The sequence below is a fragment of the Oncorhynchus masou genome, chromosome 12 (assembly GCF_036934945.1).
Source record: "Oncorhynchus masou masou isolate Uvic2021 chromosome 12, UVic_Omas_1.1, whole genome shotgun sequence".
Lineage (NCBI taxonomy): Eukaryota > Metazoa > Chordata > Actinopteri > Salmoniformes > Salmonidae > Oncorhynchus > Oncorhynchus masou.
This window is the reverse complement of record NC_088223.1, coordinates 54,148,182-54,166,296: the sequence shown is the minus strand read 5'-3', so window position 1 is coordinate 54,166,296 and position 18,115 is coordinate 54,148,182. Positions and strand designations below refer to the sequence as shown.

The window sequence follows — 18,115 nt, the reverse complement described above, 5'->3', positions numbered from 1 at the left end:
CAATGCTGCATAAATGTTTTGGTACCCTTCCCCAGATCTGTGCCTCTACACAATCCTGTCTCGGAGATCTACAATTCCTTCGACCTCACAGCTTGGTTTTTGCTCTGTCATGCACTGTCAACTGTGGGACCTTGTATAGACAGGTTTGTGCCTTTCCAAATAATGTCCAATCAATTGAATTCACCACAAGTGTAGTCTCATAGCAAAGGGTCTGAATACTTATGTAAATAAGGCATTTCTGTTTTTAATTTTTAATACATTTGCAGACATTTCTAAAAACCTGTTTTTGCTTTGTCATTACGGGGTATTGTGTGAAGATTGATGAAGAAAAACAATATTTAATCAACTTTAGAATAAGGCTGTAACGTAACAAAATGTGGAAAAAGTCAAGGGGTCTGAATACTTTCCGAATGCCCTGTATATGTATTGTCTATTTTTAGTTGAACCCTGGGTTGAATTGAAACAAAAGCTGTTGATGACTTCGCAAATGCTTCAGTATATTCACCTAATTTTCACCGGAAATATGGGCGGGTTCTATTTCGTTTTTCTTTTTTTTGTGGGGGATTTCCGGTTAAGCATTTCCGGCCAATAGTTGCAGCTAACCTAGATAACCAACACACCTCTCACAACTTCCCAAACATGGATTCACGCAAAACAGACATTTTGTTTTCGATAAGTAGATGACACAATAACTGGTAGAAACGAAGGCTGTTCATGGAGCAGGAGTGTTTTGACCACCAAACTTTTGGGGGAGCGAGTTCAGTTCTTTTGATTTGCAGTCTATTTGGCTCAAAGCATTGAACTTTAAGAAACCACCAAACCGCTATTTGTGTTCGTATCACTTCGTGAATAAGAGGCCGACTGAAGAGTGTCCTTTCCCTGAGAAATGGCTAGGCTATGATGCTACAGTACAGACCAGAAGGCGACATCTCCAGCTATCGTCACAGATGTGGTGTCCTGAATCATGTAGAAGTTAGCAAACTAGGTAGCCACTCCTAAATCCTAACATACTGTATGTAGCTAGCTAACTGTTGCCTAGCTTACTCACTTAGCTTGCTTGAGGGAAGCCCATCTGATAGTATTTATTTTACCTTTATTTAACCAGGCAAGTCAGTTAAGAACAAATTCTTATGTTCAATGACGGCCTAGGAACAGTGTTCAGGGGCAGAACGACAGATAGCTCGGGGGGTTTGAACTTCCAACCTTCCGGTTACTAGTCCAACGCTCTAACCACTAGGCTACCCTACCGTATTGCAAGCTAACACCCCTAGCTAGTTAGTCCCTACATTGTTAGCTATTCAACAACTCCAACAACTTCATTGCTGGTATGCCAATTATTAAATGTTAGTTGTTTTTTTTAATTACCTAACCAAGACCGGTAGGCTGCCTGTGTATTTTACTAAACTTGTGGTCTCTCTTATGATTTCTTTACAGATGCAGACAACTGTGGTGATGCAGAGTCTAATCTAAGTGTGCCAATGCCACCACAGCATACAGTTGCTGATACTCAATGGGAGTTTCCAGCATTGACTTATCACAGCTACGTGCCAAGAGAACCAGTCAACAAGCCCACCTGCCACAAACAAACCCAATGTGGTGGTGCAGAGCCATTGACCCACACCACCCAGAATAATGACACTAGCTCAGTGTTGTATACTGGCCTAACTCTCTTAGTGTTTTCTTTGACCTTGTATCATTTCTGCAGAAATTCTACACAACTAACTTCAGGGTGATCTTGCTGAACACTTTGTTGTGTCCCAGGGAGTAGTGAGCAGAATCCTTTCCTACTGGATTGACACAATGGAGGAGCACAAGGATCTACATTCCATGGCTGTCGGGGGAGACGATCCAGAACACAATGCTTCAAAGAGAAGTTCCCCAACACCACTTGCATCATCGGCTGCTCTGTAACCACTCTTCAGAAAGCACATAAGCTCGATTTCAGGGGGGGGGGTCATACAGCCACTATTATTCCAGCAATACGCGGAAGTATTTTCTCAATGTGGAATCATTATGTTTTTTTCTCCTGCACATGGAGGCAGATGCAGTGACAAGTTAATCACCCAAAACTCTGGCTTCCTGGAATACCTTAGGTCTGGCGACTAAGTTATGGCAGACAGGGGCTTCACCATCCGAGATCTGTTTTATGAGAGGAAGGTAAACCTTGCCATACCAGCCGTCACTCAGAAAGGAGGCCAGCTGTCTGACGAGGATGTCACAAGCACGAGAAGGTTAGCTAATGTTATCAGACAACTCAGGGGCAGTGGCAACCCATCATAAAGGGAAGGTGAGCCCCACATTTATAGCAAAAAAATGATAAATAAAACAGGTGCTTGCCTGTTTTACATGTTATTTTGGCTTTAATACGTGTCACGTATCAGTTTGCAAACAATGTAAAGAAAAGAATGTGTGTATATATATCATTGAGTTAATAAAGCTGTGTACAAACATGGTCTCTTTTTCCTTTCTTGAGTAAGGCAGCTCCAGAATGCAGGTGTTTCAGCCAAGCTCAGTGCTTTATGTGGTGGTGGTGCAAGCCGGCAGAAAATACAGAGCGTTGCGTTGTGATTGCTTCAGTGTTCTGTCACTCATGGGGACACTATGTCACCGCAAAAATTCTAGCCCTTTGGCTGCTGACATAGTTATGTTGAAAGTGCCCATCCAAGATCATTGGCCACATAAAATTACGTCAAATCACGTATGTACAGTAGCTTTGATTGGACAGATCATGTCAACATCATACTTTCAAAATTTTAGCTAGCACTCATCATGAATCAAGTCAACAATCTATTGGCAAATCATTTTCAATCCTTGTCATATGAAGAGAAAATAAAGATAAAACATATTGGTGCTCATTGGCCATTGGACATAAACATTACACAACAAGTTGGAAATCGCAAATTCAACAATGAGTGGCTTGGAAGGAAGTGAGCTCAGCACAACAATGTGAGTCTAAAAATGTGTCACGCCCTGGTCGAAGTATATTGTGTTTGTCTGCATTTATTTGGTCAGGCCAGGGTGTGACGTGGTTTTTTGTGGTGTGTTATGTCTTGGGGGTGTCTAGCATAGTCTATGGCTGCCTGAGGCGGTTCTCAATCAGAGGCAGGTGATTATCGTTGTCTCTGATTGGGAACCATATTTAGGCAGCCATATTCTTTGAGTGTTTCGTGGGTGATTGTTCCTGTCTCTGTGTTTTGCACCAGATAGGCTCAGTTACTTTGGTTTTTCTTTTTTCCTTGTTTTGGAAGAGAAGAGAACGAGTGCCATTCTCAAAGGGACAAAGGGACATGGTGGCTACCTCCATCCTCCTGCTATGTTCTCCCTAGGGGCTGACAGGGGGACGTTGTTTTATGCACGTCAGCCCCCATTTTGCAAGCGCTGTATGGCCTACGGCCACATTTTCGCCTCGTGCAGCACGAGAAAATGCAGATTTTGTGGATCTGGGGAGCACGAGGCGAAGGATTGTGACGAGCCTAAGACGTGCCACGGGTGTGGCTCGTCAGCACACCTGTGGCGGGGGTGCCCGGCTCGTCAGAGGTCATATGCGTCTGCGGCTGGGGGGGGAGCAGGAGCGGGGGATGGGGGAAGAAGAGGAGGCGAAGGAAGCACGCCTCATGACCAGAGTACAGGTCCAAAGGGGAAGGCCGCAAGGAAGGAGGAGGAGGAGCAAGAAGCGGCAGATGAAAGAGAGAAGGAAACGGAAGGCACGGGAGTAGGGAAACAGGAAAAGTGGAGGAAGAAGGCAACTGAGTGGAGGAGCATGAGAGAGAAGAAAGCGAGGGAGGAGTGTTGGAGAAGGAGATGGTGGAAGAGCAAGTGGACTGGGGGGAAAGTGCCCTGGTGGAAGAGATGAGGGGTATGGTGGAGGAGCTGGTGGGGGGAGGGTGGTATCTCTCCACTGCCGCCATCACCAAAGAAGAGAATGAAGAGGAGAGTGCGAATGGCCGACAGTGAGAGGGAGGGGATGGCCAAGAGAGTGATGGGGGTGGGAGAAACTTCTGGGTTGCTGCTGGTTTCCCCAGGCCCTCAACTTCTGTTGGGTGGGGACACATCTAACAAGACTCAGGACTGGGTACAGGAGGAGGTGGGGAGTTTTTTGTTTGGGGACTCAGCCTCCCCGATTTTTTTCCAATCCAGCTGCAGCACTGGGGAGGGGGAGGATTGTGGGGGTAGACCCAGGGTGCAGGGCACCCCGGAGCCAAACACTATTCCTGCATCCTGGGTTGGTGAGATGGAGGAAGAGGGGGAGATGTCGGGAGTACAGATGGTGTTCTCACCGGTAGATATGGAGCAGGGGAGCATCGGGTGAGTCTCCTGTTTTTGTTTTTTTTCTGTCTGGGTTTAGAATTTGAGTGTATTACATGTTTTTATTTTATTCTTTCATGGGGTCTAATTTTACTTTTGTTAGTTTAAATGTAAGGGGTTTACGAGATTTTGTTAAGAGGAGGGCGGTTTTTAGTTATCTGGAGGGTGTGGGGTTTGATTTTTGCTTTTTACAGGAGGTTCACCTGAGGGATGGAGGGGATGTTAGTAGGTTTAAGAGGGAGTGGGACAAAGGGGAGTCGGTTTGGGGTATTGGGGGGTTGCACTCATCGGGGGTAGGGATTTTGTGTGGGCACAGGGAGGTAAAAGTGGAGGATTCTTTTGTGGTAATGCAGGGGAGGGTTATAGGGGTGGATGTCACGATAAGGGATTGTAAATTTAGATTAGTGGCACACCAAAGGGAAGGTGCCTGGGATGGATGGGCTGCCGGCTGAGTTTTATCTCAAGTTTTGGGGTATACTTGGACCAGTGGTCCTCGAAGTCTTGAAGGCCATCCTTGAGACGGGGGTCCCGGGGGGATCAATGGCTGTTGGTGTGCTGTCACTTTTATATAAGAAGGGGGAAGTAACAGACCTTGGCAACCGTTGACCATGCTGTGTGTAGATTACAAGCTACTTGCAAAGGTTTTAGCAGACCGGTTGCGCACAGCCCTTCCCTACGTCGTCCATGAGGATCAGGTGACGTGGGTGACGTTTTTGACCTCTCGTCTGGGGTCAGGCAGGGGTGCCCACTCTCGGCTCTCCTCTTCGTTCTGTACATGAAGCCTCTGGGGGCTGCCATTAGGGCAGACACAGGGGTGGAAGGCTTGTTGATCCCTGGAAGTGGTGGGCTGCGTGTTAAGATAACGCAGTACGCCGACGACACTTCCTTGCTGCTATGCAAGGATTCGTGCCTGACAAGGTCCCTTGCCATCTTTGGGGATTTCACCCGAGCGTCGGGAACGGTTCTGAACCATGCAAAGTCTTCCGTCAAGTTTTTCGGAAGATGGCGCGGTAGAACGGATGTTCCCGGGGGGTTATCTCTCTGTGAGGGGGCCCTGAGGATTCTCGGGGTCCATTTTGAGACCTCCGGCTCAGCGACGCTAAACTGGAACATGCGTATCGCAGTGGTACAGAGGAAGCTAGCAATGTGGAAGGCTAGGTATTTGTCATTTATGGGCAAAGTCCTGGTCCTAAAGGTGGATGTGTTGCCGTCTCTTTTGTTTTTGGCATACATCTACCCATTGCCGGCTTGTCTGAGGAGGCCTCTAATGAGGCTTGTGTTTCAGTTCATGTGGAGTGGCAGGTGCGAGTGGGTCGCCAGGGCACGCATGCTCTGTCCCATCAGGGAGGGAGGTAGGGGGTACCACATTTCCCCCTCAAGCTGGACGCAATTTTTGTTTCTTTCTTGTTAACGGAGCTTGCTCATCCAGTGATACACCCGTCCGGTTACCTCCTGCGGGTGTTCTTCTCGTATCAGGTTTTCACTTTCCGTTTGTTGTTTTTGTATTGTTCGTGTTTTTTCGTCGTCATTAAACATGTATCAAAAATACCACGCTGCATTTTGGTCCGCTTCTCCTTCACCAGACGAGAACCGTTACAAAATGTTTTGTATGCTGCTGCATATATTATGTAATATGCCAGGGGGATATGTGCAGTCGTGGCAAAAAGTTTTGAGAATGACACAAATAATAATTTCCACAAAGTTTTCTGCTTCAGTGTTTTTAGATGTTTTTGTCAGATGTTACTATGGAATACTGAAGTATAATTACAAGCATTTCATAAGTGTCAAAAGCTTTTATTGACAATTACACGATGTTGATGCAAAGAGTCAATGTTTGTGGTGTTGACCCTTCTTTTTCAAGACCTCGCCCTGGCATGCTCTCAATTAACTTCTGGGCCACATCCTGATGGCAGCCCATTCTTGCATAATCAATGCTTGTAGTTTGTCAGAATTTGTGGGGTTTTGTTTGTCCACCCACCTCTTGAGGATTGAACACACGTTCTCAATGGGATTAAGGTCTGGGGAGTTTCTTGGCCATGGACCCAAAATATCGATGTTTTGTTCCCCTAGCTACTTAGTTATCACTTTTGCCTTATGGCAAGGTGCTCTATCATGCTGTAAAAGGCATTGTTTGTCACCAAACTGTTCCTGGATGGTTGGGAGAAGTTGCTCTGTTGGTACTATCTTTTATTCATGGCTGTGTTCATAGGCAAAATTGTGAGTGAGCCCACTCCCTTGGCTGAGAAGCAACCCCACACATGAATGGTCTCAGGATGCTTTACTGTTGGCATGACAGGACTGATGGTAGCGCTCACCTTGTCTTCTCCGGACAAGCTTTTTTCCAGATGCCCCAAACAATCGGAAAAAAGGATTCATCAGAAAAAATGACTTTACCCCAGTCCTCAGCAGTCCAATCCCTGTACCTTTTGCAGAATATCAGTCTGTCTCTGATGTTTTTCCTGGAGAGAAGTGGCTTATTTTCTGCCTTTCTTGACACCAGGCCATTTTCCAAATGTCTTCGCCTCACTGTGCGTGCAGATGCACTCACACCTTCCTGCTGCCATTCCCGAGCAAGCTCTGTATTGGTGGTGCCCCGATCCCGCAGCTGAATCAACTTTAGGAGACGGTCCTGGCTCTTGTTGGACTTTCTTGTGCTCCCTGAAGCCTTCTTCACAACAATTGAACCGCTCTCCTTGAAGTTCTTGATCATCCGATAAATGGTTGATTTAGGTGCAATCTTACTGGCAGTAGTATCCTTCCCTATGAAGCCCTTTTTGTGCAAAGCAATGATCTCCTTGCAGGTAACCATGGTGTGTCTCCTTGCAGGTAACCATGGTTGACAGAGAAAGAACAATGATTCCAAGCACCACCCTCCTTTTGAGGCTTCCAGTCTGTTATTCGAACTCAATTAGCTTGACAGTGTGATCTCCTTTCTTGTCCTTGTCAACACTCACAGCTGTGTTAATGAGAGAATCACTGACATGATGTCAGCTGGTCCTTTTGTTGCAGGGCTGAAATGCAGTGGAAATGTTTTTGGGGATTCAGTTCATTTGCATGGCAAAGCGTGACTTTGCAATTCATCTGCTCACTCTTCATAACATTCTGGAGTATATGCAAATTGCCATCATACAAACTGAGGCAGCAGACTTTGAAAATTAATATTTGTGTCATCCAAAACTTTTGGCCACGATTGTATACTGTAGCTAAGAAAGTAATAACGTTACTATGTGTATGTTGTGTAGTAAGCTGTTAGTAGCTCGTGTGCCTCACACTAATAATTTGGTCCCTTTTCCCCTCAAGTTCGCTTACTGTTCTGACATGGTTGTGCACATGTAGCCTTTAGCCTGTTTTAGAGAAATATAATCATTGAATATTGTAAGACATTTCATTGTCTGTTTATATGCCTCCGTTATTTATCCTACGGTTCTGACTTGGTGTGCAGGGAGAATACTGTAAGAACAGACCATGTTCTGAATTCTGTCACTGTACATTTCAAAAGTGCTGAACAAATAGTTATATTGACAACGTTCGTCCAAGCTCGCTCATGAATGTCTTAATTGAAATTACGGATTGCCTCTTATCTGCTTGTCGTTCCCTTATGCCATAGTTTGTACATCTCAATTGTCAGTAGAAACCACATTTGTTTAAACAAGTCAGCCATATCCTCCACATTTAGAAATGCAGTAAATGAGGCTTAATTAACTGTTTCGCTGCCAGACAAGGCTCCGCTGATAGACAGATGTAGCAGTGGTAAGGTGTTGGGACTCTGCTGTTGAGACAGCTTTTTTCTCTCTCTGGGCTTGCAGAAATCATTGGCTCCTTGACACTCACTCACTCTCCTTGCCATACAGTGGGGCAAAAAAGTATTTAGTCAGCCACCAATTGTGCAAGTTCTCCCACTTAAAAAGATGAGATTCCTGTCATTACAGGCCTCTCTCATCTTTTTAAGTGGGAGAACTTGCACAATTGGTGGATGACTAAATACTTTTTTTCCCCACTGTATATGGTTGCTGAGTTCCCATGGAACATGGGGAAGAGATGCTCCCGCACAAAGTTGTCTGGATTTGTTGAGGTGCGCACGGGAACCTTGTTTGCTGAGCAAACAGTGTGTCATACCATGCATAGGAGACACTCTGTGCTTTAGTGACCTCCTCCAAGCTGGCACATTTACACTCCACCAGCTCAACATAAACGTGACAAGCATTTCTGACACTGCATGTTGATGCCGTGTTCACCATGGGGCTGCTTTAGCTGTGTGGCTGCTGCCTGAACTTGATGACAGGTTGGTTTAGCTTTGAGGCACTTGTGCAAAAGGCTCCCTAATGGAACGTCGGCCCCTTCCGAACAGATAGGAAACGTCGGTGGCTTCAAGCCAGATAAATGTGTCTGCAATATCAAACCACAATGATTTCCCATGTTGAACAATCTGTTGAACAATCGGATAAGAAAACGTTTCATTAAACGTTTGATTCAGTGGGGTTAAAATCAAATCAAACTTTATTTAAAGTGCATGTAAAATCGCAGCACACTTAACAATAAAATGAACAAAGTAAAAGCAAACAGGAAGCAGTAAAAATAGTGAATAAAATAACATAAAACACACAGGGTGCTTGCAGTGCTTTAAAAGTTAGGAGTAAGATCTTAAAATCAGACCGATACTTTACCGGCAGCCAGTGTAGTGTAGGGTTTTGCTGTTTGTGACTTTGAGCATTCTGTAACCATTCACAGTCCTGTCAAGATGGATAAATGCAGGTTAAAATGACTGAAAAAAATATGTTTTTGCTAAATGTAATTACGGGTCTGATCAATCAGCATAGTCATATTCATATGACCAGATCATTGATCACACTTCCACTGTACTTCCCTTCTCTCAGACCGCTTCATGAAAACATGTTGATTTCACATTCAGTGTATGTTTTTAGGGAGGACCCTAAAGAACACAATGTGCTCTGCTCCGCTGTGGTTACATGACACCTGACACCCACCAGCCCCCGCCCTTCAGAAGGAGGGACATGGGCTCATGTAGAGACTGCATTTTGTTGAGTGTTTTCCTGTATTGTATCAAACTATAACGTAAGGACTACAGCCTGGCAGACAGTATTAGATGCACTAATCAGTAACCTAACTGGTTGATGACTTAAACACACATGTAAGATCCCAAATGTGCCCCCCTTTTCAAGTCTTCATCATGTTCTACTCTTGTTCACCCCCACCCCCATCTAGAATGTCCAATGGCTGTGCTGCAAATTAAAATGAGTCAAAGACTCCTATACAACCTCTGACTTTAACAGTTTCACTGCATTAGTGACCCCCATCACTGAACTCTAATCTTGGGTTATAACCAGACAAGTCTCTATAATAACATTACAGTATGCCATTTAGCAGACACTTTCATCCAAACCAACTTACAAATGATGAAAGAAGTGATGGATAAGTGTTTAAGTGTTGTAACTACAATGCAATTACATAAGTTTAAGTGCACTTTACAGAAAGTGGAATGGAAGCTTTTGACCATGGAATGAATTCCTGACTCTGACTCAGTTTTCAGAATCCATATTGACCCAGTTGTTTTTTTTCTTTGAGTGAATGGATTTTTACATATGGGTGGTCATGGGAATTGAACCAACAATCATGGCGTTGCAAGCACCATGCTCTACCAACTGAGCCAAGCAGGACCACACAGATTTTGAGGAGATTACATGATGGGTCTTGTGGATTGGACAGAACTGTGTCAAGATAGAAAGAGATGCAGAAACTTGATCACTATCTATATTATTACCATATATAGGCCTTTAATTCATTCACCTGGTGTTTTCTTCATCTCTTCTTAAGGTCTTTCAAAAGTAAAGATGTTGTAATCCAGATTGTTTATTTAAAAAAATAGACTCTGAGCGGTTCTGGACAGGTTCTGATTGACATTTTTTGTGTACAGAACACTCTGTGGACAGCGCAACCTCAATTGCTGTACACTCCGTGAAATTGCTGGTTGTCCCCTTCAGATGCTGCCTCCACTCTCAATGGTCACACTAGTTATCACAGCCACAAAGTCACAGGTCCAGTTATTTCCATCATTTCAAGCCCTATTCCCCCACTTTTGTAGAATAGGGAAAATAAATCGGTAACACTTCATTTTAAGTGGTCCTTATTACAGTGTAATTAAATATATTATTACACTAACAAGTACACAGTAATAACAACATGTAACTAACTGGTGGTAATTGCAGTCTAACTGGTGGTAATTGTGTCCTCAATGGTGATTCCACCTCAGCAATGTATAACTCAAAAACAACAACAAATACCAGAAAGGTGATATTATAATCTTTCTGGCAGTATAAGCATTGCTAGTATTGTTTATGACCCTCACATGATGAATAATTACTTTTGTGTATGTCTATATAGGCAGAAATCTACATTATGACTTTACATGTAACAGGCTTAGTTATTCTACTCATTGCTTTGACTTGAGAATGTGAATCAATATAAATAAATAGCCTATAACCAGAATGTTCTTGAGAATAACACAAACAAGTCCAAGGAGACTGCAGTTGGAAAAAAATTGAAAAAACGGATTATGAACACAGGAGATTTTTGCAGCAATTTAGGAAATAGCTTTTTCTAGGTCAAAGGTTGAGAGCTTTATTTGCCTGGATGTTTTAGACTATTGGTACAGTAGCCTACTGTCCTCAATCATTCACTCATTTCAGTATATCAAAGTGCCAATATCTAAATTTGAACACAATCCTTTATTTTCCATAAACTACCATTTCTGTCTTTTGCAGATGTTTTCTAGCAGGATGGATGGACGGAAATTATAACCAGACAATATCACATACATATAATTCGTTTGATTAAAGAGGAGATCACTAGGCCTGTAATATTATTCACAATCTATCCTCCGAGGTTATTCCAAATATAGAGCACAGAGATCTATTCCCCACGAGTTGTTGTGTCATTTCTTGTCAACTCATGAAAACATGATGGGGGACGCACGTCTGGCCAATGGCGGACCGCTTAAGGTGGACTTTTTCAAACGCAAACATCCGAATTGCCAAACCATGAAATGCATATCAATTTGTCTCAAATCGTCCACTGTCCAATTTATCAAATGTGTGTTATGTCAGCATGTGCTGAAGTTAAAGATTACATTGATCACACTCATAATGGATCAATCTGCAATTTGTGATGTCGGCACTTCCTTAAAACTGGGCGGACGTAAAACTACTGCGGGTACGCTGCTATATAAAGAGCCCTTCACTAATGCTGTAGATCAATAATTTTCTTCAGGCACGAGGTGAACCACGAGGTAATCTGAGCTCGCACTGAAAAATCCACGACCAGTTTTCTTGACCAGGTAATGATGGATTGCTTATTACGGTCATGTGAATGTAGACTGGGTTAAATAAAGGCTCAATAAAAATGTTATCCTAAAGTGAGGGTTGTTTTCCTGAGGCCTCCTTTGACTGTCGCATCGCCTGCCCTACATAGATATGACATCATTGGTTTGTCCAGTGATAGAAAATTATTTGGAATTTATGCAGGCATATTTCATGTTCGTACCCCACTATATACTTTAAATATGGTGTTAAGTTTTTACTATATGTAGTGACACTAAAAAAAGTATATATTTTATGGCACCTTGCCTGTTCTGCTTGGTGCTTGTGTGCCTCATGCCTTCACTAGAATTAAACTAGACCAATCCGGTTTAACGCACGCTAGACGACAAGCCCGCTATATCCCAATGTTTCAAAGGATGTCTACTGTAACCATTTTACCGACGAGCCATTGAATGAGGATGTTGGGCTACATTTTATCTCGAATTGGTGGCAATTGCTTAAATAATTGCTGACGATCAAGCCAACAATTAGCCTATTGCGCGATGGGAATGTAAACCCCTTTTGCCACCCTGGCTCAGATCCGATATATTAGCCTTTCAATTATGTCACAATATTAAACACAGTTATACTGTAACTACCATATTTGCCTCCGTGTTTTGTTGTAAGATGATGCAATGTTTCATTCTATTGCCATTCTATAAGACCATCGTTTGTGCTTGATTACATGGTTTGTTTCCTCTGCTCGGACGTTGCATGCATCAAACAATGGTTGAATGCCACGTAATCGACTGACCGATCGCTACTGACCCGTTTCCAGTACACGACACGCTGACGTGATGCGCGTGACTCTAGGCTGCAGTAACAAATCCATCTGCGCCCATTCAACAGTCTATATTTACGTTATTACTTTTAACAACATATTTTTGGGGGCTTCTAATACCCTTACAATTATGTTTTGATTCTTGCTTTTATTAACATACGCTTTTTTTGTTGGCTTTCCACAAAAATTCCCCGTGTTCTGCCACTAACTTGTGCGCATCGCCCTCGTGAGACTGTTTGCAAATACAAAGGGGTCTATAACATATGGTTCCAGACACTTAAAATACCTGTCCAGGCGGTCTGGCATGCGTTAGCAACGCCTGGGCAGAGGAACACGCCCAATGTGACAGACACAACTGTTCCCGGCAGCAAATATACTGTTGTCTTTCTTTTTCTGAAGAAAATCTCAGCTTTACCAACGTCACAATGACTAAGGACACTGAGGTGGACATGAAGGACGTGGAGTTGAATGAGATGGACCAGGAGAAGCGGCCAATAACTGGCGGGGCAGGGAACGGAGATGCCGGTTCTCCCACCAGCACGGAGAAGAACGGCAGCATTAAAGTGAAAATCCCTGACGAGATTGAGGCTAAATTTACTGGTCTATCCAAAGAGGAACTCCTCAGAGTTGCTGGAACACCTGCGTAAGAAACATGAAGACCTGGAATAGACTGTAGCTCAATAGAAAATATAGGTTCATGGGTGTTTGCTATGCAACATTTAGGGTATAATATTGCATTACTAATAATCTCTCTCCTAAAGGTGGGTCCGTACGCGATGGGCCCTTCTGATTTTGTTCTGGCTGGGCTGGCTGGGGATGCTGGCTGGCGCTGTGGCCATCATTGTTCAAGCACCTCGCTGCAAAGACCTTCCTGCCATGAACTGGTGGAATTATGGGCCTCTGTACCAAATTGGAGATGTGCAAGCTTTCAGCGAGTCCCAGAATCTGAAGGGTAAGAGTCACTGAAAGGGGTGACGTTGAATAACCGATTTGTGGTGAAACCCACTCGGTCACAGCCAGCTTATATTAAGTTGTACTTTGAGTATATTGAACCACATAGACTGGGTGGGATTACTGAGTGAAGTTCTGGGGACACTGAAATTGGGTCTGGCGCAGTGTTGACAGGGAGTAGCAGTTCATGTGACTAGACATGATATTTTAAATTACATATGCTTTAGCACTTCCAAGTGTGTGTGCCATAGGAGTATTGAGGTCAGATTTATTGCAAATGAACAAGTTTCCCACTTCCGTGGTTCTGCTGAACCAGCAGAATCCAGTTTCTTGCCCTGTTCCTTCGCTACATCCTCAATGACTGGTTTGGCAGGTTTCTTGTTAGAGGGTATTAGTCACGCTCTCCCTAATTCAGTAGCGTGTTAATTATACATGAATAGACACTTAGTAAGCAGTTTTCTAATGTGTGTCACAGGTGTGGAGGAGAAGCTTGACAGTCTGAGCCAGCTGAAGGTGAAGGGACTTGTTGTTGGGCCCATCCATGTTGCCCCCGCAGACGACCCGGTCAGCCTGAACTTTGAGGAGATCTCCTCTGATGCTGGCAATCTGGAACAGTTCAAAGGCCTCATTATAGCTGCGCACAAGAAGAGTGAGTATAGTGTCTATATTTATACCGCCATTTAATTCGTTGCCCGCTGAAACTGATGATTTGGTTGGTCAGTTGAATTTCGGATGGACTAACTCTCTCACTCCTCCCTCTCTGACAGGCATCAATGTGATCCTGGATCTGACTCCCAACTATCTGGGAAGCGGACCATGGTTCTCTAACGTCAGTGTCACCAGCGTTGCTGAGAGACTCAAGGTAATCGTTCGGAGCATCTCGGTGAACTCATTAAATCCATTCACTCAGTCCCCAGAATGTATTTGAGTGCATCTATCTAATAATATGTGACCCATCTCTTTCCAGTCTGCCCTTGTGTTCTGGCTGAACCAAGGTGTGGATGGGATCCAGCTGTCTGGTGTAGAACGTGTGGCCAGCGTGGTTCCGTCTCTTTGGGCTGACATTCGAGCCATTGTCCAGAATGGGACTGTGGAAGGAAAGAGAAGGTAAGTACATGTCCACGATTATGTACATCGCTCAACTGGGCCTCTGAGTCGATTGTTATGCATGTGATCCCCCTGGTGGTTTCATGACGGTATTGTTTAGGAACTTGTGCCCTCTAGTGGTATAAACTGCACTGACTACTGCAGAGTTGAAAGCTGATACTGGATCTTAATTGTATTACAATGGGTACATTGTGTGACTTGTGTAGATAACATTCATTGAGTAAAGGGATGCATTTTTTATGTTTTCTTGCTCAGGATTCTGATTGGAGTGACTGCGAAGACCTCTGCTGTTGACGTCTCTGAACTGCTGAACTCCACTGGGGTGGACCTACTCCTATCCGGGGCCCTCCGTTCTAAGAGCATGACCGCTACGGATCGTGCTCAGACTGTCCAACAGTTGCTTTCCACCCACAACCAGACCCAGCTAGCCTGGAACATTGGGGACAGGAAGGAGGGTCACCTGGCCACACTGGTGGGCCCAGACATGGTCAACTTAAACCAGATGCTCTTGCTCACGCTGCCCGGAACGCCAGTGTTCAACTATGGGGATGAGATTGCCCTGGCTGATGAGGTGAGCAGGGGGTTTCCGTAACTAATATATCACAAAACAAATAACAGCTTTAGCCTTGGAGAAATGAGTCCCACTTTTTAAAAAGTTGTCTTGATTTTTATTGGTGTTAATTGTTCTATAACAGTATACAAAGTCCCCTAAGATGCTGTGGGATTCCCTGGAGGATGAGGAGACAAATGAAACTGCCACGGTATGTGAGATGCTAATCCATACACATTCTGTTTGTGAACATACATATACACTAATGCACATTACATTCATTTGGATAAAAAAAAAAAAAACATTTGGTAATGCAAGGAAATTAATGTTTAATTCTTATCACCCACAGAAGGAGAGAGAACAGAGGCTCGCCTGCCGTTCCTTCTTCAAGACACTGAGTGACCTGCGTGGGAAAGAGCGTTCCCTGCAGCATGGGGACTACATTCCCCTTTTCAACTCCACCTCTGCCCTGGCCTACCTCCGCCAGTGGGACCAGAGTGGACGCTACATCGCTGCCTTCAATTGGGGCAGCGACGTGGTGACCCTTCAGCTGGCCCACCCTGACCGGCCTGCTCAGGCTGTGGTCCAGGTGAGCACAGACAAGGTCAACCTGGCCCCTGACAGTGCTGTGGGGCTCTCTGCACTGGAGTTGGGCCCGGGACAGGCTGTCCTGCTACAGTTCCCCTATGTAGCCTAGAGAGGGGGGAGATCCCATCACCATCTGTACGTGGGCATTGATGTTAAAGTAGTTGTCTCTCTGTGGTGACCATTTTTAAAATCACTCATGATTTTTTTTTTAGGGCATTCTGTTGCTTTTTTATTTCTGAAATAGTTACTGTCACACTGATACTGGTCAAATGGTCAGAATTTTAGCTTAGAAAATAGTAACTGCTGTGAGTTATGTATTCTAGAATACGGTGTTGGTCTGACATCGCAAGCACCAGTCAAGCCTCAACAACAATCGGTCTATCTTGCTGTTACTGAAAATACATTCCAGATTGAATTGAGCATTTTAAACTGTGGTATTTTTTTAAGTTTTATTTTGGGGGCAGCTTGGTTCGTCCCTGTTGTAATTGTGTTCAAAACTAATGCCCCGCTCTCCTTTCTCACGTTTCAAGAATGATCTGATCGCTTTTGCAGCTGAGGGAAGTGTAAAACACATCAAATGTGGAGGATCTGAAACGCTTCCCTCATAATAAATTGGCATGATAAACAGGGAAATAAATACAACTGAATAAAACCTTTACTAGTCTGTTTTATTTAGGCTAACAATGTTGTGTGAAAATTTGACCTTAAAGCTAACCCTTGCTCCATTCTATGAAATTCAGACTTTCATCCAGGACCAGGTGCACTTGAAAGTCTCTAGGCATCTTTATTTCTAGATAATCATGGGGAGAGCTGTCTCACCTGACTATTTTAACACTTATTGAGCATTTATATGGCAACCCTAGGGGAGACACCTCTATAGACGGACACAGTGACTCGTGCTGTTTTCAACCACAGAAGTGGATTATGAGATGGTTGTGATTCAACAAAATATATGCCTTCAAGAGTATAAATGTGCAATCTATTTGTTAAGTCTAGGAGGAACATAGGAACAATCAATGATGACGTTAAAGCCATACGACTGCCATTGGCCTAGTTGATTTTGGATTTCCATCAGAGGGGGGGAAAGGTTATCCTTTGTACACTTTCAGTGTAATGGTTCTAAAATTTAGCCGATTGGCACAAAATCCTATACTACACTCGTGATGTATGGTTGCTTTTCTTAGTGTATAAACCACTTCACCTCTTGTATCACACACCCTCATTCAGAGTTTCTAAAACACTAGCAAACTACCCCTTAGTATAAATGTGGGTTCACAATGGCCTCAGACTATCCTGGATTTTCTCTTTTTTAATATATACAGTACCAGTCAAGTTTGGACAATTCTGCTCATTCCAGGGTTTTCCATTTTCATTCTTTTCTACCTTGTAGAATAATAGTGAAGACATAATGGAATCATGTGGTAACCAAAGTGTTAAATAAAAAAAGATCTGAGATTTTTCAAACTAGTCACCCTTTGCCTTGACAGCTTTGCACACTTTGCATCCTCTAAACCAGCTACACGAGGTAGTTGCATGGAATGCATTTAAATTAACGGGTGTGCTTAAGTTAATTTGTGGAATTTCTTTACTTAATACGTTTGAGACAATCGGTTGTGTTGTGACAAGGTAGGGGTTGTATACAGACGATAGCCTTATTTGGCAAAAGAACATGTCCATATTATGGCAAGAACAGCTCAAATAAGCAAAGAGAAACGACGGTCCATTACTTTAAGTTCAATCAAACTGGAAAATGTCAGGGATTTTGAAAGTTCCTTCAAGTGCAGTCGCAAAAACCAAGCGCTATGTTGAAACTTGCTCTCATGAGGACCGCCACAGGAAAGGAAGACCTAGTATTACCTCTGCTGCAGAGGATAAGTTCATTAGTTACCAGTCTCAGAAATTGCAGCCCAAATAAATGCTTCAGAGTTCAACAGACACATCTCAACATCAACTGTTCAGAGGAGACTGCGTGAATCAGGCCTTCATGGTCAAATTGCTGCAAAGAAACAACTACTAGGACACCAATAAGAAGAGACTTGCTTGGGCCAAGAAACACAAGCAATGGACATTAGAATGGTGGAAATAAGTCCGTTGGTCTGATGAGTCCAAATTTTAAATGTTTGATTCCAACCACCGTGTCTTTGTGAGACACAGAGTAGGTGAACGGATGATCTCCGCATGTGTGGTTGCCACTGTAAAGCATGGAGGGGGAGGTGTTATGGTGTTGGGGTGCTTTGCTGGTGACACTGATTTATTTAGAATTCAAGGCACACTTAATCAGCATGACTACCACAGCATTTTGCAGCGATACGACATCCCATCTGGTTTGCGCTTAGTGGGATTATCATTTGTTTTCAACAGGACAATGACCCACAACACACCTCCAGGGTTTGTAAGGGCTATTTGACGAAGAAGAAGAGTGATGGAGTGCTGCATCAGATGACCTGACCTCCACAATCA

At 43.8% G+C, this 18,115-nt stretch overlaps 2 protein-coding genes and 1 long non-coding RNA gene across 3 annotated transcripts in view; all 3 read left to right on the top strand.

Moving 5' to 3' along the window:
- LOC135550436 (bcl2-associated agonist of cell death-like) overlaps nucleotides 1-18,115 on the top strand; it is a 339,230-nt gene that overhangs the window by 122,214 nt on the left and 198,901 nt on the right. The gene's annotated exons all lie outside the window — the stretch shown is intronic.
- Nucleotides 567-2,448, top strand: LOC135550429 (uncharacterized). The gene is made up of 2 exons (XR_010457108.1): nucleotides 567-985; nucleotides 1,435-2,448. It is a non-coding gene; the product is annotated as an uncharacterized LOC135550429 (long non-coding RNA).
- LOC135550428 (amino acid transporter heavy chain SLC3A2-like) lies at nucleotides 11,551-16,307 on the top strand. Its single transcript, XM_064981220.1, has 9 exons — nucleotides 11,551-11,656; nucleotides 12,859-13,102; nucleotides 13,221-13,411; nucleotides 13,886-14,059; nucleotides 14,178-14,272; nucleotides 14,378-14,517; nucleotides 14,773-15,088; nucleotides 15,213-15,278; nucleotides 15,417-16,307. Exons 2-9 carry the CDS (start codon nucleotides 12,885-12,887, stop codon nucleotides 15,762-15,764), a joined length of 1,548 nt encoding a protein of 515 aa, XP_064837292.1. The 5' UTR covers nucleotides 11,551-11,656; nucleotides 12,859-12,884; the 3' UTR covers nucleotides 15,765-16,307.